This window comes from Dromiciops gliroides, chromosome 2, assembly GCF_019393635.1.
Source record: "Dromiciops gliroides isolate mDroGli1 chromosome 2, mDroGli1.pri, whole genome shotgun sequence".
NCBI lineage: Eukaryota > Metazoa > Chordata > Mammalia > Microbiotheria > Microbiotheriidae > Dromiciops > Dromiciops gliroides.
The window spans coordinates 342,918,615-342,945,485 of NC_057862.1; the positions used below are offsets into that span (position 1 = coordinate 342,918,615).

At 40.9% G+C, this 26,871-nt stretch overlaps 1 protein-coding gene across 1 annotated transcript in view; it reads left to right on the forward strand.

The window, feature by feature from the left end:
* DOCK2 (dedicator of cytokinesis 2) overlaps positions 1 to 26,871 on the forward strand; it is a 500,741-nt gene that overhangs the window by 392,654 nt on the left and 81,216 nt on the right. Inside the window, exons 28-30 of the mRNA XM_043986513.1 lie at positions 2,271 to 2,369; positions 7,045 to 7,139; positions 18,665 to 18,743. Coding sequence (XP_043842448.1) covers positions 2,271 to 2,369; positions 7,045 to 7,139; positions 18,665 to 18,743 — 273 coding nt within the window. The remainder of the gene's footprint in view (positions 1 to 2,270; positions 2,370 to 7,044; positions 7,140 to 18,664; positions 18,744 to 26,871) is intronic.

The following is a 26,871-nucleotide window of genomic DNA, read 5'->3' on the forward strand; positions in this document are numbered from 1 at the left end:
ATACACATATAAAACATATTTCTGCAGTTATACAAGAAGAATCAGAGCAAAAAGGAAAAGCCTCAAAAAAGAAAAACAACAGCACCAAAACCAAAAGAAATAGTATGGTCCCATCAGCGTCCATATTCCACAGTTCCTTTTTTTCCCCCTGTATTTGGAGAGCCTTTTCCATCACGAGTCCTTTGGAACTTTCTTGTTCCATTGGATTGGTGAGAAGAATCTAGTTTATCACAGTTGATCAACACATAATATTGATGATACTGTATACAATGTTCTCTTGGTTCTGCTCATCTCACTCATCATCAGTTCAGGCAAGTCCTTCCAGGTTTCTCTGAACTCCTCCTGCTCATCGAAGAAACCTACTTTCTACTGAAAGCAGCGAGCATTATAAAGGTCTATTCTGGCACTACAGTTGACTACACAACCTTTATTAGGGTTCCCGGAGACCTCACTCCCACTTGTACCTCTGAACAAGCCCTTTTGTCTGACAGGACCTCCATTGGTCTGGGATAACCAGGAATTATGTTCCCCAATAGTCATGCAGTCATAGGATTTAGGGCTGGAAGTTTCCTTAGAGATCACCTAGTATGATGTTCCCCTCCTTCCTCTTACAAATGAGGAGCCTATACTAATTTTTCAAATCTAGCCCATAATTTTTTAAAAACTTTTTTTTGGTTATATTTTGAGTTCCAAGTTGTCTCCTTTCCTCCCTCCTTCCTAACCCTAAATAAGAGGCCAACATATCTATCTATCTATCTATATGTGTGTATGTATATATACATGCATACATATATATACACACACACATATAGATAGATATATATAGAGAGAGATTGGCCTCTAATATAGGGTCAGGAATATATTTATATACACACATATATACTACATATATATGTATATACATATACACATAAAGATATAGATATGTGTATGTGTGTGTATGTATGTATATATGTATACATATATACTACTTATCTCTCTACCTATTTTCATATATCACTTCTTTCTCTGGAGGTGGATAGCATTTCCTTCATAAATCCTTTATAGTTTATATGAATGATCATATTATTCAGAATAGCTTAGTCATTCACAATTGCTCTTTGAACAATATTGCCGTTACTGTATACAATGTTCTCTTGGTTCTGTTCAGTTTACTCTGCATTATTTCATGCAAATCTTTCTGTGTTTTTGTAAAATTGGCCTGCTCATCATTTCTTACAGCATAGTAGTATTCCATCATAATCATATACCACAATTTATTGTGCCATTCCCCAATTGATGGGTATCTCCTCAATTTCCAATCCTACCCATTTCTAATTTTAATTTCTAATTCTTGACAATTTTTAATTCTGCACCAGTTAAGTTATTCATTCTTTATTGTTCCAGTTTCATTTATCTTACTTTTCTTTTAGGTCCTATAGCCCTTACAATCTGTTCCCTACAATTTAATATTTAATCACATACTGGCTTGTATTGATGTGTTGTGTCATGGGCTCAGTCTTCCCAACAAGATTATAAACTCTTTGAGATCAGGGATCATGATTTATACGTTAGGAGGGAAAATCACCCACAGAGGGCCAAGATAGGACTAGGTACATGGTAGGTACTCAATAAATCCTTATTGAGTATTATTTAGAGAATGATAGCTAGCTAGCTGTACGTCATAGGACTGATCATGGTTGAACTAGAATTAGTTCCTAATTGTTTGAACTCCCTATTCAAATAGTTTTTCTGCTATATTACAAACAGCTAGGGGAAGGGGGAAGTAAGCTATAAAGAAGCATTTCTGTTAAAGAAGAATCGAGATTTTTAAAAATTAAAAATAAATAAAATTAAAAAAAAAAGAAGAGTCGAGATGGTAAAACATCACTGAAGGAATTTGCATCCCCAGGGAAGTTTTTGAAAGATGAAAGATGAAACTCTTGACATAGAACTTGTAGAACTTAGATATCAATTATTCTGAATCATTCATTTTATAGATGAGTCAACTGAAGATAAGAGATGGGAAGTCTCTATAGCCACATGGGAATTAAAGACAGACATAATTAGGACCAGACTCTCCTGATGCCTAGTCCATTGCTTCTTCCTCTGTGACCCATCTGAGATGACCCAGGTGTGATCTTTATCAAAGACAAGGGGATTAAATGGGTTCCAAGGTCCTGTCCAGGTCTGAAATGCTGAAATTTGACAATATGGTCCTATTCTGTCACTGTTTCATGGATTTTTCATTATCTTTCTTTTTTTCTTGTTTTTTTTTTTAATCTTCACAGAGTCATTTTGTGGCATGCATGACAGCCATATTACACCAGATGGGAGACCAACACTATTCCTTCTACATTGAGACTTTCCAGACAAGTTCTGAACTTGTGGTAAGTTTGGTTGAGAGAAAAGTAGAGAATGGAACAGGCTCATCAGATTATGGGACAAATTCTTCCCATCATTGATTTTAATTTTAATATTTTTATCTCCAGTACTTAGTATAGTACCTGACAATAGTTGTAGACATTTAGTAAATGATGATTCACAGTAATCGGCTGCTGTTTAATAATTTTAAGGCACATGTCATTTAATTTGTTTCAAGTTAAAGGTTAAGAGTTAGAAAATGGTCAGAGAAGGAGGTAGCCATTCATTTGGTAAGAGCAAAGGATAAGAAAGTCCAAGAGTTGCTCTAGCACCCATTAAATTTTTTTAAAGCCTTTTAGCAAAATCTAAACCATTTATTAAAACTATTTTGTGGAAGAAAGTGGACAAGAATCATCCAGGCTGAGAAGGTGTGGTTAGGTTGAGACTTTAACTAATTTAGGGAATACTTACATCTATGAGATTACATTGAAGTTTGAAACAAGTGTCATCACATTTCATTGAAGATCACCCCTTTGGTCTGGGCAATCATTGCATTCATCTGCAGAGAGACTAACATGGAATATACCCAATGGAAAGGGCTATACTTCTTTGAATCCATGATTCTAGATTCAAGTTACCAGTTCTGCCATGTATTGGCTCAGTTGTTTAATATGTTATAAACTGTTTAATCTCTTCAGGCCTTATTTTTCCCATCTGTATTTTGGGGATCATAGGGCTCACTGCAAGTATTGTGAAGTAAGGGGAAGGGCAGGCAATAAGCATTTATGTAGCAACACTATGTGTGAGGCATTGCACTAAGCACTTTTTATAAAACAAATATCTCATTTGATCCTCATAACAATTGTGAGTTAGGTACTATTACTATCTTCACTTTATAGTTGAGGAAACTGAGGCAAACAAAGTTTAAATACTTGCCCAAGGTCACATAGCCAGTAAATGTCTGAAGATTCTAATTCAGATCTTCCTAACTGCTAGACCAGCACTCAATCCACTGTGCTACCCTCTGTTGGCTTAAATGAGAAATACTATGTGAAAATACTACTATACAACTATAAATGGTACATGTAAGACATTTACATGTATCATACTGTTATAATGTGTAGGGCTGATGCATTACAGAGGGAGAGGAGAGGTGGAGCAAGGATTTATTAAGTGAGTACTATGTTTCAAGCACTGTGTGAAACACTTTACAAATATTACCTCATTTAATCAGAATTCACTCATTTCCCATGGTACCTTTCTTGGTTAGGATTAGAGTAAAAGTGTGTGTGTAAGGATGGGGGTGGAAGGCATATGTGTACACATATGGCATATGTATATTTGCATGTGTATGGAAATGGAAGTACTTTCCTTCCCCCAAAGTTCTGGCAGGTTCTCGTAAGCTGGAAAGGGTACAAGTGCAGTCTCAGAACCAGACTGTGTCTGCTGTGTTAAATCCAGCCTCACTAAGTATAGATTCATCCCCAGAGGGTCGACCTTTAGGTGATGAATTATTTGGCCGTGGAAATCCACAGGACCTGCAGTATGACAAAGGACCAAATTTGAAATGGACACATACTCTTCTCTTACCTGTCATTCCATTTCTGGAGCTGATAGTGTTGCTACTTCCTGGTATGGTTCTTATTCATACAACATAGCTATCTTTCCCATAGACCTCTCCACCATTGCCCATATCCTCAATATTGTAGTGACTATCAATCAATAAAACAGGCCTTATTAAGAAACTGTTACGTGTGCTAAGTGCTGGGGAAACAAAAAAAAGCCCATGCCCTCAAGAAGATTGATTTGCCCTAGTAACTCTTCAAATGGTCATGTTGTTAAGTTATTTTTCAGTCATGTCCAACTCTCAGTGACCCCATTTGGGATTTTCTTGGCAGAGATACTGTAGTAGTTTGCTATTTCCTTCTCTGGCTCATTTTACAGATGAGGAAACAGGACTAAGTGACTTGCCCAGGGTCACACAGCTATGTAGTGTCTGAGACCAGATTTGAACTCTTGAAAATGAGTCTTGCTGACTCCAGGCCCAGAATTCTACTCACTCTGCCACCTACCTGCCCATTCAGCTGGCTATGGGGCTAAGGTTATCTTGCCAACCAGGGTCAGTTAGAATTTCATTCCATGGGTTGAGAGATAGCAACATGATGCGAGGGTTAGAGGGCTGGCTTTAGAATAAAAAAGATCTGAGTTCAATTCTGCCTTTGACATATACTACCTATGTGATCATCAGTGAATCATTTAACATCTCAGTGGTCAAGTGACTCTCTTAAGATTGTAGCTGACTTGCTAATCTTTTTCAGGTGGAAGAGGTTTCCATGCCATGAGTTACTACATGGATAAAACCACAAGTCTGGACTGCTTCTCTTCCTCCCCACCCTTCCCTCAAATGAGTAATTACTCTGGGCAATTCATGTCAGGATATACAAAGTACATGGCCCCATCATCAGGGAATTCTCACAGTCTAATAAAATTCCCAAACCCCAGAGGAAGGGACTTAATTAAGAATTTTTTTTTGTACTCGGCATCACTTAGGGATCATGGGCAGCGGGACTAAAAGGTACCCTAGAGTCCACCCGCTCCACCCCTTATTTTATAGATGATTAAACAGAGGTCTAGATAGGTAAAGTGACTTCTCTTCAAGGATGTGGGGAGGTATCCTAAGTTGATACAAACTGGCAAGAAATTAAAGCAGATTCTGGAGGTAAATATATGTTTTGGTTGCTTTAAATGAGACAGTGCAGTGACCTCATGTTCTAATCCATTTGTGTTGCTTGGGACCTAGAAAAAGAAAGAATCTCAGTTTCCTCATCTGTCACATTTGTTGTTCAGTTATTTTTAGTCATGTACAACTCTTAGTGACCCCATTTGGCAAAGATGATAGAATGGTTTGCCATTTCCTTCTCCACCTCATTTTACGGAAGAGGAGCTAAGGAAAAAAATTTTTGTGACTTCATCTGCAAAACGGGGATAATAATATTTGATTTATCTACCTTAAAGTGTTGTTGCAGGGGGAAGATAAGATGACGTCCCTGAAAAGAACTTTGCAACTTTGAAGTGCTTTATGAATGTAATATAAGTATTATTGTGATATAACATGGTATAGATGTAGCTGGTGGTAGGTGGTAAAGTGGATAATTATACCGAATTTAGAATTAATAAGACCTGAGTTCAAATCTGACCTTAGATACACACTAGCTGTTGTGACTCTGGGCAAGTCACTAAACTTCGGTTCTCAGTTTCTTTATCTGTAAAATGGGAATAATAATAATAATAGCACCTACCTCACAGGCTTATTGTGAGGATCAAATGAGAGAATATCTGTAAAGCATTTAGCTCGGTGCTTGGGACATAGTAGACTTTTGGTAGATGTTAATTGCCTTTCTCCCTTATGACCATAAACTGCCAAACTCTTCAGTAATTCTTTTAAAAAAATATATCTCTGCAGCTAGGTGGTGCAGTGGATAAAGCACCGGCCCTGGATTCTGGAGTACCTGAGTTCAAATCCAGCCTCAGACACTTGACACTTACTAGCTGTGTGACTCTGGGCAAGTCACTTAACCCCCATTGCACCACCCAAAAGAAAAAAAAAAAATATATATATATATATATATCTGAGTTAGCGAGTGAGAGCAAGAGGAGAGAGGGAGAGAGAGAGAGAGAGAGAGAGAGAGAGAGAGAGAGAGAGAGAGAGAGAGAGAGAGAGAGAGAGAGAGGGAGGGATGATGCCTGGAAGTGAGGGAGAGACTTGTGAATTAGCTTTATTTACAGCACTTTTAATTATGCGTTCATTTTAATAATAGTGTATGGGAGCGATGAACTGAGATGCTTTCATATGATGTAGGTTATTTCCTTTTCAAGTTCATATTTGGGATGATAATTTAAAAATTGCTACATCAAAGAGAGCTTTTATTTCCTTCCTCCTCAAGACAGGAATTAGCAATGGCTTATTGTGAGGGTGTTTTTCTTCCCATTTTTGTGTACTACTTATCTTTGTGTGACAGGCTCTGGGTAATGAACTTTTAAGTTGGCATTTGAAGTCTGTTGCTCATTCTATGGCACTGACTTTTTGAGAGGTTTGCAAGTTAGCCTTATCTTTCCTGGTATAGGGGAAAGAATACCATCTTTAAAGCCAGAGGCCCTGAGTTCAAATGCTACCTCTCCTGTTTTATCACCAGGGTGACCCTGTATCTCCCAGGATCTTGGTTTCCTCATCTTTAAAGTGACATAGTTGGCTAAGATGACTGATAAGGTCCCTTCTAGTCCCACAGCTAATGAACTTATGATACTCCTTTTAAGACTATATTCTGGGGCAGCTAGGTGGCTCAGTGGATAGAGCACTGGCCCTGGATTCAGGAGGACCTGAGTTCAAATCTGGCCTCAGACCCTTAACACTTACTAGCTGTGTGACCTTGGGCAAGTCACTTAACCCTAATCGCCTCACCCCCCCCAATAATATATTCTATATAAATGAATATATACATGTGTATGTATATGTTTATATATGTATATATAATATATACATATATACATATATGGAGAGAGAGAGAGAGAGAGAGAGAGAGAGAGAGAATGAATAACTACGGGAATGGGAGGAAACATTTGGATGTTGCAATTGGTTCTTGCCTGCCATGAGATTTCTCTAGGGATCTCAGGTTAAAGATCTGATCCATTTCATCATTCCAGGACTTCTTGATGGAAACATTCATCATGTTCAAGGATCTCATTGGGAAGAATGTGTATCCCCAGGACTGGATGGCCATGAGCATGGTCCAGAACAGGTGAGTGTGGCCAGTAGCATGAGTAGGAATCACCAGCCTTGCTACCGCCTTCCTCATGAAGCCAAGTTATCCTTTGGAACTGCTGGAAATTGATAACAGGCAATAATTGAATTAAGGTGCAGCATCAGGGAAGTTCCATTATCCCTGCTGCTGCACCACCCCCATAGCCCAGAGTTGTGGCCTTGACACCGGTACTCTACTCTGCATCCTCAGCTGTTCCTTAGCTCCAGTACGTAGGGGTCTAGGGGAGAGGGTTAAGGAGAATGTGCCAGAGACTGCTGTGTGTTAGGCAAGGGAGAAAGACAGGGAGATTGGGAATTAGTTAACCCAAACATTCCAGTAGCTGGCTTCGGTTCCTCCTTCAGCCTGTATCCCCAGAAAAGCAGCTTGTCCCCTACCCGAGTGTTTCCATGTTCAGTCCTACAGCTATGGAGAAATTAGCCCCTAGACCCCATAGAAGAACTCCCCCATTCATCTCAGAGGCTTGGCAATGAGCAGGGATGGGGGGAGCAAGAATTGGAGATCTGTGCTGCTCTCCCTTGTGTATGGATTGGATAAAAATAAATCAACTTGCTCATAAAATGTCAGAAGCATCACTTGGTGCACTCCTGTGAAGGGTCTGTGAATGGCCAGTCCTCCCACTACACCAGGGCACGGGATTAGTTCAGATGCTTACTGGTCACTCACCTCTTAAAATGTAGTCTCAGAGCAGGAGTTCCCAAGGAGAAACAATGGTATTTCTTAAGAACATGGCAGACATTTAGGTTTCTACATTAGGAGCAGTCAGAGAAGTTGTGTTTTCTCCGGAGCACAGCCTGAGGTGGGGGATGGGGGTTGGGGGTGAGGGTGGAAGGGGGCTTAGTCCTGTGTTCATGCATTTACAAATATTCATAAAATACTCCTTAAAAACACATCACCTATTTATTCAGCATCTCCTAGGTTGACACCCCCCTGGGTGTCACAGGTAAATCACCCAGGATTTACTGTCTACTTACTACCTGTGCAAGTCACTTCATCTTGCCTTTTCCTCATCTATAAACAGCTCCCGTCTCACAGGGTTGTTGTGAGGACCAAAAGGGATAATGTTTGCCAAGTGCTTTGTAAATTTCAAAGTGCTATATAAAGGTGAGTAGTTATTATAATTATCTATAAAGTCAGAGTGTCCCGGCATTAGCCCAGATTGTCTCTTAGTGCTCTTCCGGCATGAAATCAGTGATCTGATGATTCTGCAATCTCAGATTACAAGGTGGCCCCCTGCATCTATCTCTCTGCCTGTGAAGAGGTCTCAGAGATTTACCCAATTACTAGAGGCCCCCCATGAGCTTTAGCCAATATATACTGGTATTAGAGGGGGAAGGAGGGAGGGAGAGACAGAGACAGAGACAGAGAGAGACAGAGATATTTCACGAGGGAACCAGAAGAGGCCAGTATCTTTCTCGGACCTTAAATTTGGAGTGACAAATGGGAGAGAACTCAGGCTTTACCTACAAGAGCTATTGCCAACTGGCCAGTTGACCCTGAAGGCTCATGCACAAAAGGATTTTGTGAGGCCAACTGAGGCAAAAGTAGTTTGGAGACCAGGCCTATAAAAGCTTCTGGACCATGCAGTTGGTATTCCCAGAGACCACCTATTGAGCCCCACTGGTCTATGCTTTGTGATTCCTCTGCATATACTCTCCAACTCCCATTGCATTTAATTTTCAAAGAAATCTACAAACTTGGAATCATCTCCCAAGTGGAAGCATTTGTATCTCTTAAGAAAATGCTAGGCATTTAAGTTTCTAAGTTAGGAGCAGTCAGAGGAATTGTGTTTTCTCAGGGGGCACAGCCTGAGTTGTCAGGAGAGAGGGGTGTTGCTACTGTGAATTCTATGTTAATTGCAAATAATAATAATAACAATAAAAATTTATGTTTCTTCATTACCCTAAGGTTTGCGAAGCACTTTGCATACAGTTATCTCATTTAATTCTCACAGCAACCTTGGGAGTTAAGGGTTATTATTATCTCCACTTTACAGATGAGGAAACTAAGGCAGAGCTGTTCACACAGCTAGGAAATATCTGAAGCCAGATTTGAACTGTTGACTCTCTGCTGCCTATGGACAACACTCTGTCTATTATGCCATACTGCCTCTATAAGCAATTTTACTACTCCAGGGAGCTTTCTTTTCTCCTTTGTAGCATGATAGCTTCTTTGATATTGTACCAGAAAGAGCCAGGGTTTGGAGCCAGGAGATCTGGGTTTAAATTCTGGCTCAGCTATTAGTCAATAGTCTGTGTGACCTTTGGCAAGTCTCCTCACTTTCCAAGACCTCAGGTTCCTCATCTGTAGAAGTAGAGTCATGTAATGCCTGAAAACCTGGTCTTGAAGTCAGGAATACTTGGGTTGCAGTCCAGCCTGTGACACCTACTATCTATGACCCGGCTGAGGCACTTAACCTGTCTGTGCTCCAGCCAATTCTGTAGGCTTTCCCAGTCCATAAGACCACCTGTAGAACAGGTGCCTACTGGCCTGGGTGGAGAGAATTTTCTCCTCCAGGAGTTCCCTACACCAATAAAATAATTGGTCTTGTCCCTCTACCTACATTTTCATAGCATTTTTAACTTTGCAAAGGATTCAAGGGGATTTAGCCTAACCTTCTTTTACACATGGGGAAACTGAGACCCAATGAAAAGAGACCTGTCTAGGAATGTTTACTACTAATCAGTAATGGAGCTGGAGAAACCTGGGTCTCTTGACTCCTACTTCCAAGTTCTGTCCTTCTGCCACTTTGTGTCAATGGTGAAGATATTCCTCCCTTCCAGGAGACAAAAAACTATCCTCTGATTCACCTGATAACTATGTGCTCATGTCACCCCCTCCCCTTAGATATTAATAAACAAACCAATAAAAGCTGATCTGTGGAAGTAATTTTGTTCTTTTGTGTAAATGTTGCAGATGTCACAACACATCATGGTTTAAGTGAGAGGCAGTGAGGTAGCTCCATGGATAGAACACTGGGCCTGGAGTCAGGAAGATCTGAGTTCAGATTTTTCCTTAGATACTTACTGGCAGCTGTGTGATCCCAGACAAGTCATTTAACTTCCATATGTCTCAGTTTTCTCAACTGTTAAATGGGGATCATAATAGTACCTACCTGCCAGGGCCCTTGTGGAGATCCAATGAGATAATATCTGTCAGGCATTTAGCACAGAGCTTGGCACATATGCTTGTTCCTTTGCTCCTCACCCCCAAATGACTGTATCTCTCTAACCTTCCTTTCACTGGGCTCTTTGGGTGTTAAGGTACATGAGGTGAGGCAGGGGAATGGAAGGGGGTGCAAAGTAGCAGAGGGCACATGGACTTTTTTCCTCACTTTCATACATAGGTAGACACATGAACAAAAATGAATTAATCTATATTTTCTAAGGCAGGGGCAGCTAGGTATGTGGCTCAGTGGATAAAGCACCAGCCCTGGATTCAGAAGGACCTGAGTTCAAATCTGTCCTCAGACACTTGGCACTTACTAGCTGTGTGACCCTGGGCAAATCACTTAACCCTCATTGCCCCCCCCCAAAATGTTCTTTATATTTTCTCATGCCTTCTGTCAGCAACATGCAGCCTTCTGGAAGGTTTGAGAGAAATTATATTTTCTAATGATCACATTATTTTGAATGTTTTAAATGAACCAAATTTTGCATGGGAACTCTTTTCCCCTTTGAGGCTTAATTATCCAGATTTTCTGCGTCTATTGGCAGGACATTCAAAACATGCTAGTCATTTACAAATATTCATAAAACACCCCTTAAAGAAAAATGCCACATATTTATTCAGCATCTACTATGTTGAGCATTGGATTTAGAGATAGAAAGGACCTGAAAAATCACCTAGTACAACCCTCTCTATTTATGTATGAGGGAAGCAAAGCCCAGAAAAGTTTCAATAACCTTTCTGAGGGCACACAGGAGTAAATACCAGGGCAAAGATTCTAACCTTGGTTGTCTGACTCCACATCTGGTGTTATTTCCAGTACACAATGCTGCCTACATGGAATACTGATGAATATAGCACAAAGTAAGACCAATTCCTACCCTCGAAGCACTTACAGTCCAGTTGGGCAGAGAAAACATACACACGTGAAAAGATGAACAATACAAGACAGTACATGTGTGTGCCTCAGGAATCCAGAGCCGGGAGACATCATTTCCAAATGGTTAGATCAGGGAGGACTTCTGGGAAGGTGTAGGAAGGGCTGGTCTACTCTGTTAATGTGCAGAAGGCTCCTTTGTCACATGTGCTGCAGCAGCTCTGGGGTATGCTTTGCAGGGTTTTGAGGTGCAGCTAAAGCAGCCCCCTTCACCCCCCAAGTCAAGCCAAGGCCTACTCTTTCAGGAGGAATAAGTGTCTCCTGGTGAATCCCAGCCTCAAATCCTTATTTACAAGGGAGGTTTCGTGAGGGCACCTGGAGCTGAGCCACCTCGGTGACACTGGCTGTTTTCAGAGATGTGATCTGCTGATTCACTGCATCCTCTTCTGTAACCCAGGCTGCTGTGTGTGCGGTAAGCGAGCTGCTTATGGCCTCCCCCTCCCTCTATTTCTCAAGGTGAAGACTGAAAGCTCTTCTCAGGCCAGCTCAGCACATCACTTTCTCTCTTGCTCTCTGTTTTGTCTAGCAGAGTCAACTGATCAACCACCATCTTTCCCCCCTCTCAGGGAGCCTAGGGAGGGAGAGAGGAAGACAAAGGAACCCCAGAACTGAAGTCAAGAGGCCAGTATTGGAATACTAACTCTTCCTCTTCTCTGGCCATATGACCCTGAACAAGCCACCTTCCTTCTCCAGGGTCAATACAAACACCTTTGCATGGCATTTAAGACCTTTCACTTCTCTGCCCCAATCTGACTTTCCAGCTTTATTTTTCTAGCCTAATTATACATCAGAGGACAGCTAGGTGGTGCCATAGTGCACAAAGCGCTAGGCCTGGAGTTAGCAAGACTCGTCTTCCTGAGTGCAAATGTGTCCTCAGGTACTTACTAGCTGTGTGACCCTGGGCAAGTCACTTAACTTTGTTTGCCTCAGTTTCCTTATCTATAAATTGAGCTAAAGAAGAAAATGGCAAACCACTCCAGTGGTTGCCAAGGAAGCCCCAGATGGGCTCATGAAGAGTCAAACACAACTGAAAAAATGACTCAACAACAGCAAAAACAATTATACATTATTTCCCTTCATACTCTCCACAGTTCAGACAAACTGACTGTTCATCACATGTGACACTCCATCTCCTGGTTCCACAGCTTTGCACAGCCTGTCTGGCCCCCATGCCTGGAATGCTTCCCCTCTTCCCCTCTGTCTCTTAAAATCTTGCTTCAAAGCTTCAGAGCTCAGGAGTCTCCTTCTACATGAGACCTTTACTAATCCTTCTAGCTGCTGATGCTTTCTCCCTCCAATCTTGTATTTAATTATTTCTTATGGTTCTATATTTAATTTATTATATATAATGATCATTCCACGTGCTATTTATTTAACTATTCCATATTTAAATGAGCACATATATTGATGTATATACACAGATGCCACCTCTTCGTCTACAATGTAAGCCCCCTAAGGATGGAGACAGTTTCTTTTTCATCTTCGTATCCTTGGCACTTAGGAGAGTGCCTGATACATAGTAGGCCCTTAATAAATATTTGGGTCAACTAAGTGGTGCTGTGGATAAAGTGTAGCACCTGGAGTCAGGAAAACCTGAGTTCAAATCTTCCCTCAGACATTTAGTAGCTGTGTAACTGTGGACAAGTACTTAACCCCATGTGCCTCAGTTTCCTCATCTGGAAAATGAACTGGAGAAGGAAATGACAAATCACTCCAGTATCTTTATCAAGAAAATCCCAAATGGGTTCATGAAGAGTCAGACATGACTGAAAAACAATTAAACAACAACAAAAATAAATACTCGACTGATTGATTAGCTATCAATCACCTCATCTTTTAAATGAAGATGTTAGACTAGATGAGCTCCAAAGTTCTGGCACTCAATCCTATGGTCCCGTCAATCAGAATTCCATGGAAAAAGGAGACAGCAAACCCAGGGCTCTCAGGGGCCCTTGGGCTCTTTCCCAGAATAATGTTGTTCACTTCGAGAGGCATGTTTATCTTCTTCCATCTGTATGTCTCTCATCTTAATAAAAAGCATCATATGTGCCCTTGGGAATATACAGTACGTGTTGCTGTTTCTTTATAGTTACATACATCTGTGTTAAGCTCTCCTGCTGTACAACTAAGAGGAAGCTGTGTTTAGAACAGGGAATTAGTACTTGTCTATTTATATTCATCCACACACGTAACACGTTTTCTGTAGATGGAGCCTTCACTCATGCCCTGACTAATCCTTTTCCTCTTGGTAAAAAGGTATATCTTGGGATATGTGAATCCCTTGTTGTATGTCATTTGCTCTGGGGAGGACAGCCCCACCTTGGACCTTGTCTATGGTTTCTGCCTGATAATGTCATCTTACCTTTAAGATACTTCTACAGTGTGGACTCCAAAGAAAAAAATCATTGGGGAATCTTAAAGGTCATATGGTCTAGTTTGCTTTTTTGATAGATGAAGGCACCAGGGTCCAAATAGAAAATATGACTTGCCAAGATCACATGGCATGTTAGTGGCCAAAAGTTCTCACATGTAAACTGTACAATTTGATTAAACTGATATTCAGTGAACCTTGTGCAAAACATTGTACTTAGTTGTCTATTGTGAGAGCTTCTGACCAAAGTCAACATTTTCCTTATCCATTTCCTAGTTATATTTTTTTCATCCATTGGATTGGTCTTTAACTGGACCTTTGAGCATGTCCACTTGACCTTTCTGGGCCTCAACTTCTTTCTGTATAAATTACAAAATGAGGGGGAATAGACTAATGATCCATCCCTAAGATGCTTCAAATTTTGAAAATGCTCTCTTCATCATCAAATTATTTTTATTGATAAAATTAGCAATATGCTTCTTTCCATATGTTCATGTTCTTCATTGCCAAAAGGCGATAGAAAGATAGACAATGTGTGTAAAGCTACTACCAACAAAGGCTTGCATGCAAGAAGTGTCATAAAATATGCCAGTAAGGATATATAGGAGCAGAAAAGGATGTGAGAATGCAATTACCCTGAATTTATTATGAATATATTTATTCCTTTTATAATTATACAATGTGTATATTGTCTCCTTTAATAGAATGTAAACTCCTTGAGGGGAGGGAGATTCACTTTTGTGTTTGTATCCAAAATAGCTAGCACAGTGCCTGGCAAATAGAAGGTACTTAATAAATGCTTGATCGGTTATTCAATTCATGAGGAAAGTGAAAAATGAAAGATATTGTCCTGATGCCCATGAAATATTAAAAGGAAGAATCTAGAACATATTCTTTAAGGAGGAATTAATGAAGACCTAGACTAGAATTACACAGGATAAAAACATCTATAGAGTTTGAGAGAGGGAGGATCCAGTTAGATAAAGTTATAAATCCATTGAAGGCTAAAGAGGCACCAGTACTCACACATATCCGTGGTATAAAGGACAGAATTCTGAGTGTGGAGCCAAGAATATCTGGGTTCAAATTCTATCTTGGTTATTTATCATCTGTGTGTCCTTTGACAATTCAATTAAACTGCCTGAATCTCGGTTTCCCTATCTGTAAAATGAGGATTATAACACCTACCTTATTGAGGATCCAATGGGATAATGTATGAAAATAATTTACAAACCTTTAAACACTATGTAAATATTAGCTGTTTATTAACATTCATTCCATCTGCCAATTCAGGGACTATAGTACTTGGAGGTGGGGGGAGGGAAGCCCTATTTTTCAGAGTCCAAAAAGATGAGCCTGAAATTGAGTGAGATTTTTGGTTCCCAGTATCCCTCCCTCTCCAACCTCCCCCCCTCCCTCTCCAACCTCCCCCCCCCAACTTGCTCTCTCACTAACAGCTTGGGTTCTTGGGCTCTTGGACCTGCCTCAGAGATTCAGAGACACGTTTAGATTGACAGCTAGAGTAATGACTGTTATGGTGCCTGCTGATATCATTGTTCCTGCCACAGAGGGTGTAAAACCCCTCATTTTGGTATCGCATTTGAGATACTCGATATGTTTGGACAGAAAATGACAGGCTCTCAATACAGTCCCATCTGGAGAATCAGATAACTGATCTTTAAGGGGGGGAAATACATTTTCAAAGGCACGTTAACACACGGTGGAATAGCAGAGCCATGGAAATCTTGCATTGTGACAGTCTGACAAGTGACGGATTTTACTGGATTTTATTTCTGCATTCGCTCAACCTTGCTTCCCCTCAGACCTGGTGTCTGTTTCCAGATCACCTTACTTTGGTTTATGAAGTTTATCTGTCTTTCTCTCTATCTGTATATTTGGTTGGCTTCAAAGCAGCATGAACCATGAATAGTACTGGGGATAGAGCTCTGAATTGGGAGCCTCAGTTGCACTAACTTACTAAGTGTTGTTGGGTAAGAGATTTTACCTCTTTTTGATGCAGATATAAAAATTTTGTAAAAGAAAAGACTTAGACTAGAGGATCTCTTACAAATGAACTAGTTATGTGCAGTGTGGCATGCCTGTGATCCTGGGTATCAGGAAGGCTGAGGCTGAAGAATTTCTTGGGTATGGGCATTCTGGTCTGAAGTAGGCTAGGAAAATCATGTGTCTATGCTAAAATCAGCATTAGTATGAGACCTCAGGGTGGGAGGAGTGGGGGGGATTACTAAAGGGTTACATGAGCTTACCAAAAGGAAGACTGAGATGGCCTGGGTCAGAGTCCGAGTGGGTTGGGGTTCCCATGCTTTATCAGTAATAGAAATGGAGCAGTGGATTGCCACTGAACTTTCAGCATAGGTAATATAGGGAGACCCAGGCTTAAAAAAAGTAATTAAAAGAAAAAATGAATGTGGAAACTGATCTGCAGGAAAGTATAGTTTTATATAGAAAGTAGCAAGACTGACACTAGAATCCAAGATAGAATCAATTATTCTTCCCATTCTACTAGGCTGGATCACATATGGGCTGGTTGGTTAGGGGAAGCAAGCCCAGGGTTTCATTTTTGCTATAAGTAATTTACAAAGTAGATAATGTCCCCCCCTCCCTCCCCCAATACTGAAAATCAAGAATCTACCATATTATCATCAGTGGATTGTCAGTAACAGGGAGGCCTTGCTATAGAGTTGTCCATTGCGGGCAGCAGCACACTGAAGATGAGAACATTGCTCTAACCTGGTGACAGTGGCCTATACGTGCAGTGAATTGCAGCTGGAAAGATTGATTGTGTTTTACTTTCCCAAGTGGCACCAAGCAAACAGGGCCCCAGCAATTATTGCCTGCATTGCAAACCGAGGGAGATTCCCAGGGCTGTCAGGGGCTAAATGAAATATTGCTGCCTGTTGCAAGTGTGGGTGGGAAGAGCCCTTAGAAACTATCAGCTCCTTGCAGGGCACTGAACCCACTGACTCTCCCCTCTCACCCACCCCCAGTTCTTTTACTCTGCCTGCCAGTTAGTCTTTACTTTTGGAGAAATTCTTAAGAGGAAGATGGACCAAGGCTTTGGAGAGTGATATGAGACCAGTGCTCAAACTCAGCTTCTCCTGTCATCCCTGACTAGTCCTGCCTGATTCCTGTTATTCCACATCCTCTCAGCACAAATGAATATGATTTCCAGGGATTGCAGTTAGCTTTCTTGGGAACATGGGATTATTGACATCATTAGCTCTCCTCAAGTCTTAGCTCCATCGTTTTACAGATGAGGAAACTGAGGTTCAGGGAGTGATTTACCCAAGCTTAGTTACGTAGTAAACATCAGAAGTAGAATTTGAACTCATGTCCTCTGACTTTAGAGACATTTTTTATAGTTTCTTGCATATTGTCTCTGTGTGTGTGTGTGTGTCTCCCTCTTTCTCTCTCTCTCTGTCTGTATGAGACAGAGACAGACTTTACAGTATCCTTTGATGGATTTGTAATTTTTCTTAAGATAGGGACACTGACTGTCTCCTCCATTAGAGTAGGATTTTCCCAACAGTAGAATCTGCATTAGACTCCATAGACTGGAAAATCTTCAAGAGTAGGGACTACTTTTCTTTTGTTGGATTGGGGACTCCATGAGGTCAGAGACCATATTACTTCTTCCATGTTCCTTCCAGACCTTCATCAAGATCTTTAGTGTAGTGTAGTCCAACAGCTTTTATCTCCTACCTGTAGAGCAGTGCTGGCTTGGGTGAAAGTTCAGAGAGGGGGGAAAATCCATCCAAATGCTTTCAGCGTGTGTGTGTGTGTGTGTGTGTGTGTGTGTGTGTGTGTGTGTGTGTGCACACGCATGCACGAGCACGCGCTCGAGTGATCCCTCCCAGGGTCCCATGATGGCAAGGAGAGGGAACCAATTCTCTACATCCAACTATCACTACTTCTTAATCAACCAACAGACATTCATTACATACTAAGTGCCTGGCACTGTACTGGGAATACAAAGAAAGGCCAAACCACACAAGCTATTCTTGTCCTCAGGGAGCTTACATATACCATAGGAGGTTTGAGGGGAGAAGGTAGACAGTTTGTAAATAAACATGAACATCCAGGGCAGATACATGGAGAAGATGCAAGAGAGGAGATATATTCAGGGGAAATACAAGGAAAGAATGCTAAGCTAAGAGGGGAAGGTTTAAATGGAAAACTTAGGACATATTTGATCCTGGGAGTAATAGGGGTTCACTCAGTGGTGGGGGTGAGTGACAGCTAACATGGTAAGACACAGACTTGAGGATAATCACTGTGGCATCTGTATGGAGGATGAATCAGTATGTAGAGAGACGAGGCAAGGATCCTAATTAGAAGTCGATTGTCATAGACTGGATGAGAAGAGATGATGTCCTAATCTAGGGTGGCTGTGTGAGAGGGGAGAAGAGGACATGTAGGAGAGATTGTTGTGAAAATAGAAAAGCCAAGATTTAGAAAGAAATTAGATATACAGGGTAAGTAAGAGTGAGGAGTTGAGGAGGACATGGAGACTGCAAATCTGGGAAATGGAGTATAATATGCCCTTAAGAGTTATAGGGAAATTTGAAGGAAGAAAAGGTTTTAGGGGGAAAGATGATGAGTTCTTTTTCTGGACATGTTATGATGCCTATAGGATATCCCCTTTAAAATGTCTGATAGATATTTGGAAATTCAGGACTGAAACTCAGAAAAGATACTAAAAAGATACTAAATCATCTGCCTAGAGATGACAACTGAGCCCATGGGACATGATGAGATTGCCATGTGGGAGGATAAAGAAGAAAGATAAAAAAGTCCAGGACACAGCCTTCAGAGACATTCACAATTAGGGACTTGACAGGGACAGAAAGACACAGCATAGGAGACCAAGAAGGAGTCATCAGACAGGCAGGGGGAGAGCCAAGAAAGCAAAGAGCTGAAGCAGGGCCTTGATGAGGTCTTCCTAAGAAGCATGCACCATCTAAGATACAGCGAGCTGCATAATAACTGAATTTCTGCCTCTTTTAGGGTCTTCCTGAGGGCCATCAACAAGTTTGCAGAAACCATGAATCAGAAGTTTCTGGAAAATACAAACTTTGAATTCCAGGTGAGTGTTAGAATGGGACAGATTTAACTCTCTAACATCTGCACATCCTCCCTATCCCCAGATGGTTTCTCCACAAACAGCTAGCTGGAATACTGGATAGAGTAGTGGAGTCAGGAAGACTTGGGCTCAATTCCCACCTCAGACACTTATTAGCTTTGTGACCCTGGGAAAGTTGCTCATCTTCTCTTTCTTCCATTTCTGCATCTGTAGAACAAGAGCCTCGGGCTCAGTGGCCTCCAGAGTCTTGGCTACCTCCAAATCTAGGACATTTGCCCATCAGATTAAATGTATTCCTATTGGTTTAGTGCTCCACCAGGTGCCCAAAAGAATGCAGACAAGGTGGGGGTCTGTCTTTGGAGTTCTGCTCTGGGGAGTGGTGAGGGTGGGAAATAAGGACGTTTCCAGGCTCAGGCAGAGCATACTTGATTGAAAAGTCATTAACTGAGCAGAGCATGCAAATGGTGCTCTAATGGATCTGGTGCTGAATTTTTATCAACACAGAAGATGCTAAGCATGCAGTATCACAGTGGATTCCACCTTTGAAAAATTCATCACATTTCTTCCCATTTTACATTCATTAGGGCTGTAAAGGCAGTCATGGGCAGACACTGAAAGATGATTTACAATTAAAATCCCCAGTGCAGCTTGGTGGCAGCAAACCTTTCCATAATGTTGTGTTCTATGCTCATCCAAGGACCTTGGCATGCAGCCTCTGTGATATTATGGGGCTGAACTCGTGCTCCCTTCTACCCCAGGGCCTCTGGGATGAATAGAGAGACAGGTGAGAGAAGCCTGCACAAATGGTGAGCTTAGGGCAAGATGAGGAAGAGCTCAAGTCAGTACTTCTATTTTATCAGTGAAGTCCAGATTGTTGTCTCTGAGATGCTGAAAAGAAAGCCCTTGTCTCCAACCCAAGGAGGTTCTATTGACAAAACATCAGCACCTAGCTTCTGGAGGTCTTAATGCTGGTATGGAAATTGCCTGTCGATTACATAGTCTAGTAGATATCATGGGGTGGAGGGGGCTGGGAGTCAGGAGGCTTGAGTTTTAATAGCAGTTCTGCCACTGACCAGCTGTGGGAACTTAGGCAAGTCTGTTTTACTCACAGACCCTCAAGCCCAAGCAGTAGCTGAATAAGGATTCATTCCACAACATCCATGACAAATGGCCATCCAAATTTTGTTTGAGGGCCTTTAGTACAGGGGAAACCCAAAATCTCCTGAAGCTACTCCCTTTACTTTTAGATAGTTCTAAGTATTACGAGGTCCTTCCTCAAATCAAGCCCAATTCCACCTCTTTGGAGCCCATATCAGTTGTTCCCTGTTCTATCTTCTGAGGCAGAGAAGGTCTAATTCCTCTTCCACATGACAACCCTTTAAATACTTGAAGAAAGCTAGCATGTCCTCCCTGACCACTACCAATCAAATCTTCTCCTCTCTAAACTTAATGTCCTTTACAATCCTTGTCAAGGATTCTCTCAGTGACATTCTAACTCTAGAATGTCATTCCGGAAATGTGGCATGGAGAATTGAACATCCTTTTCCAGATGTGCTTTCATAAGGCATGACCCACTTCACTCACCACTGCCAATGCCAACTGCTGACCAACTTCCATGGATGAGCAAGTAAGCCCAGGAGCCCTGAGAACAGCAGTACAAGGGCTCTGTTTCTAACCCAGCAACCACAGCCATTATCTATTGAAGAGAAAAGGCCCTGCCTGCCTGCCACTGCCTATACTGTGTTGTTAGTTGACCACCATCTTAAAGGAGTTGCTGTACTCCCCCCTAAATCCACCTCTTCAACAGCCTCACTGATACTAAGACTCAAAAAATAAAATGCTTACCACTAAAAATCCTTGGCACTAATAAATGGCTCGATGTCAGAAAGGGATATAGTTTTATTCATGGAAATGACACCTAACATATGTGTTTACCATCTATCTTTTGACCATGGACTCTTTTCATCAGACCTGCAGCTTAGACTTCCAATGTGAGTCCCCCTCCCTTCGGAATATGAAATCCTTGAGAGCAGAGATTGTATTATTTTTCTCTTTGTATGATTGATAATTAGATTGGGATTTGACACATCATAAGTGTTTTAATATATTCTTTTTCTCACTTCATTCATTCATTCATTCATTCGAGACAGTGTTATCCTATTGCTTGTAGACATGGTATCTCTCTTCATGCCATCCAAAATCAAAATCACATTATCTATTATTGCTTGTTATATCACTCTGTTGACTTATGTTGCAGTCTACTAAAATACTTATAAATCTTTCTTAGACCCACAGCTGTCTCTGTATTGGACTGACTCCCTAATGCTGGACTTCTGAAGATGATTTTTGGAACCCAACCATAAGGCTTTACATTTGTCCTTTTGCAATTTTATCTTATTAGATTTTGCCCAATTCTCTAATCTGCCAAGATCTCTTTTGGATCTTGACTCTTTTATTCAACATGTTAACTATCCCTCCTAGATTTTTATCATCTGTAAATTTGATTAAAAAAAAAACACCCCTTAGCTAAATCATTGTTACAAATGTAAAAAAAAAAAAAAAGTGAAGCCACCTGGGGCCGGGGAAAGATCCATGTGTCAATTCACATGGGACATTCTCCCCAATTGGCATTGAGCCATCAATAAACTTTTTAACCTGGCAATTCAAACACTTCCAAATCCTCCTCAATCTACTATTATCAGGCCTACACTAGCATGAGAGACTTTATCAAATACTTTACAAAAATTTAGGTAAACTATGTCTACTTTTTAAAATGTCCTAAAATTTTACTAGGAATCAAAGTCAAGCTGACTTTTTTGAAAATTTCCCTTCTCTAGTCCCACAGCACCTTTCTAATTCTCTGCAATCTTTCCAATCACTTAGCAATCGCATCTGTAAGAGCTTTAAGGACCCAAGAATGTACTTAGTCTTGGCCCGGTAACTTGAATTCATTGGGTGCTTCCTTAATATCTCCCAATTTACTTTGGACTCCCACTCCTAGAAATAATTATGCATCCTGCCTTTTACCATCCCAAGATGGCAAAAGTTTCTTGACAGATAAAACACAAGCAAAATAACATCTGAGAAGCCTTTTCTCCTTCATTCATCAATATCATCTCATTCACTCTGAACAGTGGTTCTGTCCTTCCTTTGATCCTTCTTCTCTCCAATAGATCTTCTTTTTATTTTATTTTATTTATTTTATTTTATTGTGGGGCAATGAGGGTTAAGTGACTTGCCCAGGGTCACACAGCTAGTGTCAAGTGTCTGGGGCTGGATTTGAACTCAGGTCCTCCAGAATCCAGGGCCACTGTGCCACCTAGCTGCCCCCTCCAATATATCTTCTAATCCATTTTTACTTGTCTTTAGTCTTCCTCACTAGCCCAAGCACATTCTGAGCTTTAGTGTTCCTAACATCATTCTTATAGCACCAGTTTACACTTTGATATCCATGCTTCATTATCTGACCTTGTTTCTTATCTTCTATACAAACCTTTCAAAATTCTAAGTTGATCCAGTGAATCCCCTTTCCATCCACATCTGACTCTTTCGACAACTCCCTCATTTTATCCTCATGAGAATTGTTTCTATATCTTAAGATTTTCATTCTTCAGGACTTTCCATTCCTCTTGGGCTGACTTCCCATGTATGGATTTCATTCAAGGGATTCTACTTATCCTTTCTCTAAACCTTTTTGAAATCTGCTTGTCCCAAGTCTAGGGGTCACATCAGTTTATGCTTAGCTTTCCTTTAATTCATTATCACAAATTCTGATATGGCATGGTCATCATTATCCTCCTGCTCCTCCCCCCACCAAAGGTTCTCATCATTTTTGCTTCAGCAAGCAAAGTAGCTCTTTTTTGCTAATGAGAATCAAGTCCAGAATAGTAATTCCCCCCATTGACACTACTACATTTTAATGGATGAAATTAAGTCAAGAAATTAACTACTTTTCTTTTAACAGAGTTCCAAGTCCCTCATCACTGTTAGATCATGCCTCCCTGCCAGACTTGTGATCTATTTACTGAACTCCTCATGTCAATACAGATGATGGTTATTCCAGGCATAGAATATAGCAATAGTTGTGAGGCCAAACATACCTCACTGTATTAGGATTTTCAGTGACGTACTTCATATACTTATATCTAGAAACCTGAGTCTAAAAGTTTGACTGCTGGCTTTTTTGGATTTTGGGTCCTGTGAATTTCTGGGTTATCTTTGCTGTATCCTTTTTATATATTTATATAGTTACATTTATCTATGATTATCTTTTTTTGCATATATGTAGGTGTTTCTCTCTTCCTTCCTTCTTAATTTAAACCCCTTTTGATTAGTATTTCAAGATAAGACTTGACATATACACTTGATTACCTGTGGACTGACAGCAGCAGAAGCAGACCAGAGTTGATCCAGTGCCATCTGCCAGCTGGGTGGGACCTGGCTGCAGCATCTGTTGATGCGCCCTCAAACTTCCCAAACTCCCAAATCCTCAATCTCCTTAAATCCCATGACTCCTTCTCAGCCACACCTAGGGATGGTCACACGTTAGATCTCAAGATTACTCACAGGTCTTCCACTTCTCTGTTAAAAATTCTGATATCCTTCTATTTGACTATAATCTCCTATTCTTCTAGTGCTTCCCATGCCTCACGCCACCTCAACCCAGTCTTCACCCTTGTTCAGACCTCTAAGCCCTCTGCTCCTTAATACTGCTCACTTCACCTCCTTCCCTCTTCTGTCTTTCCCCTATTCAAATCTATACTGTCCTCTTCTCTCAAGCCATTGCCTCCTTGTCCTATCCTCCCTCATGTTTTGCCAAGCCTTAGCCCTAGATTACTTATACTATCCAACTCTTCTACTCATGTGCTGCTGAGTGGAGTTTAAGGAAGTCATATAACCCTGCTAACTGGGTATATTATAAATTCATGTTATCCAACTTCAACTGGGTCCTCACTGAAACAAGGCAATTTTAAAAATTCTTCTCTAATAGGGTCCCTATCTCCCTATTCACAGTTTTTTTAAACCTTTTTTTGCTTCAAGTCTGCCCTGCTTTCCTCTTCCCCTCGCACTGCCCCTCTCCAATGAGGACCTTGCCACTTACATTACTGAGAAAATTGAAGCTATTCAAAAGGAGTTCCCCTTTCTCACTGTCTTCATCTCAAAATCCCCCTTGACATCACCCCCTAGTCTCTCTCGCTCACCCTCAGTCTTTTTTTTTTTTTTTTGCAGGGCAATGAGGGTTGTGACTTGCCCAGGGTCACTTAATCCTCATTGCCCTGCCCCCCCCCAAAAAAATACTACTTGTGATATGGGATGGCTCTCTGAGAGGTAAAGGGAAAGATACAGGGGAAAAAAAAACATGATGATATACAAACACAAAAAACCCAAACAAAGGCCAACTCCCAAGTTTTATTGCAATACTGTGAGTAACCACAGGGAGAACACCTTGGAGGTGTCTCTCAAATAAGGAAAGAGAAGACAGTTGTATTTATAGTATGGATAAATTGATTATTAGTCTCAGTATAATAATCTCCATTTTAGGGAGGTACAGGGGAGGGCCTATCCTAATTTGGAGTTCCCGGGGGCTTAAGCCAACCCCAAAGCCGGGTACCTTTTTTTCGTGGAGGTATGTTTTGGGGGTTTACATAATCATAAGGTGAACTGGGGACAAATTTGGCCTTTTCTATGCATGTTACCTCAACTTGCCAAGGTCAGAGTATCCCTGTGTTTTTCATTCTCAGGCCTAGTTTCTGGGTATTAAAATTTATCAATTAGGATTTCTATAACCTGTCTCTTTATGTTTTTGTTGTATTTAAGGTCTCTTTGACCTGCCTCTTTATGTTTTTGTTGTGGGTGTTGATTAATGGGGGTAATTAATATGAGCCAGACCTCCAGGTACCAGTTAACAAAAACCTAGGTCCTGACTTTGATGAGGGCCCAAATCTTAAATTATCCACTAATCCCTTTTAGAACTGGGGTCTGTAAGTTATAGCCCCTCTTGGAGCTCATATCTAAATTAGAGCTCAGGTCTTAGGTTTGTCTGTTAACCCCTTTTAGGTACTATTGATAACTACTATTGATAAGTTATCTGTTAACCCTTTTATCCTCCTCCATCAACCTCATCAGCTCTCATCTGTTTAAATATCACCTCTATGCAGATATCTCCCAGAGCCATATATCCATCCCCAGTCTCTTCCCTGAGTTTCAGTCTGGCATGCCTATTGTACATGTCAAACAGGATACCCTGAAAATAATTCAAACTCAAAATTTCTAAAACAGAACTCATTATCTTTCATTTCAAACCCACCCATCTTCTAGACTTCCCTATTTCTATAGAAGGCACAACCATCCTCTCAGGCGCCCCAGGTTTGTAACCTTGGTGTTTTCCTTACCTAGTCATTCTCTCTCGCCCCACACAACTACTCAGTTAACAAATCTTGTCATTTCTGCTTCTACGATACATACTTTTAAAAAATCTCACCACCTACTCCGAAGCGACCACTTTAGTTCAGGCCCTCATCACTTCTCACCTAAACTATTCCATTGGCCTCCTAATTTGTCTTTCTGCTTCAAGACTCTCTCCACTTCAGGCCATTATCCACTCTACTGCCAAGTCAATTTTCCTCAGCACAGATCTAGCCTTGTCCTTTCCCTACTCAGTATACTCCAGTGGCTTCCCATTGCTTCTAGACTTCAATGCATACTCTTTTGCAGTTAAAACATTTCACAATCTGGCTCCAGTTTATCTTTCTAGCCTCACTGGATATTAGTCCTTTTCCTGCCTTCCTCAGTCCAGCCAAACTGGCCTTCTCTCTGTTCCTCACATGACTGTCCACTTCCCATCTCCATGCCTGTGCATTGACTGTCCCCCATGCTTTTCACTGTCTCATTGCATCTCTTTTCCTTCAAGAGGTAACTCAAACATAGCTTTCTACATGAAGCTTCCCCCTCAATTGTTTCTGCTCTCCTTCTCAGATGACGTTGTATTTATTTGTATTTTTCCCTTTATATGTGCCCTTGTTATTTCCCTTATTAGAATGTAAGCTCTACTCTTTGGGAATAGGGATTATTTATTTAATTAAATTTGTATTCCAAGTAACTAGCATGGTGCCTGACTTTGTATCTATTTAATAAATATATGTTGATAGCTTGATAGACGTTGTTAGATATACTCCATCCCCGACGAAGATTCCATCATTCTTATATCTGAACCTATGATTCAGAAAACAAATCTCATTCTCCAACACCATCTTTTTTTTTTAAATCAATTTTACTTTATTTTCATCTCTGAATTCTTTCCATTCCACCTCCCCCTCCCTCCTACACTGGGAAGACAAGAAAAACAAAAGCTATTATAAATATGTATAGTCAAACAAAACAAATCCCCCACATTAGTGATGTCCAAGAGGTGTGTGTGTGTGTGTGTGTGTGTGAGAAAGAGAAAGAGAGAGACAGACAGACAGACAGACAGAGAGAAATGCTTAAATACCTCCTCCTTAACAAACTAATCACCTCCCAGATTTGCCTTTCTCTCATTACTTGTGTGGCTAAGACTTCAAGTTACTTGCCCAAGACTCGATAATACTAGAAACTCCAGCTTCTCCGTATGTCAAATAGGAGTAAAAGATGTGAATATACTTTAAGATGTTAAAGATTCTCTATCAATATAAGGCATGCTGTTACTAGGTAGGAAGGTATATTTTTATTAGGTTCATCATCCTACATCTCAACCCCAGGTAGGGAATGGAGGGAGATGGCGTACCCTTGAGTTCTTCTACTAGGGATGAGAAGCAAAATACTCCCCATTCATTTCCCCCTAAGGCTGGGCTACTTTGTTCTTCATGACATTTTTTATATTTTTGAGAGGAAATAAAATGCCACTTGGGCTGTTCGAATCAGGCAAGTGGAGGAGTGTTTCATCCTCCTCCAGATGCCTGCAGGCACCACATCATTCTGTTATGGAGTGTATTTGAGGAAGGTTGCAGTTTCATTGCTGTTTGTAAGAGCAGTGGAGAATTGCAGACCAGAGGGTTGTTTGGTTGGTTGGTTTGGTAGCCCCAGAGTTTATAATCTGATCGATATATTCTTCCTGATCTGTGGGCCCTGGCAATCATAACCCAGGACCTGACTT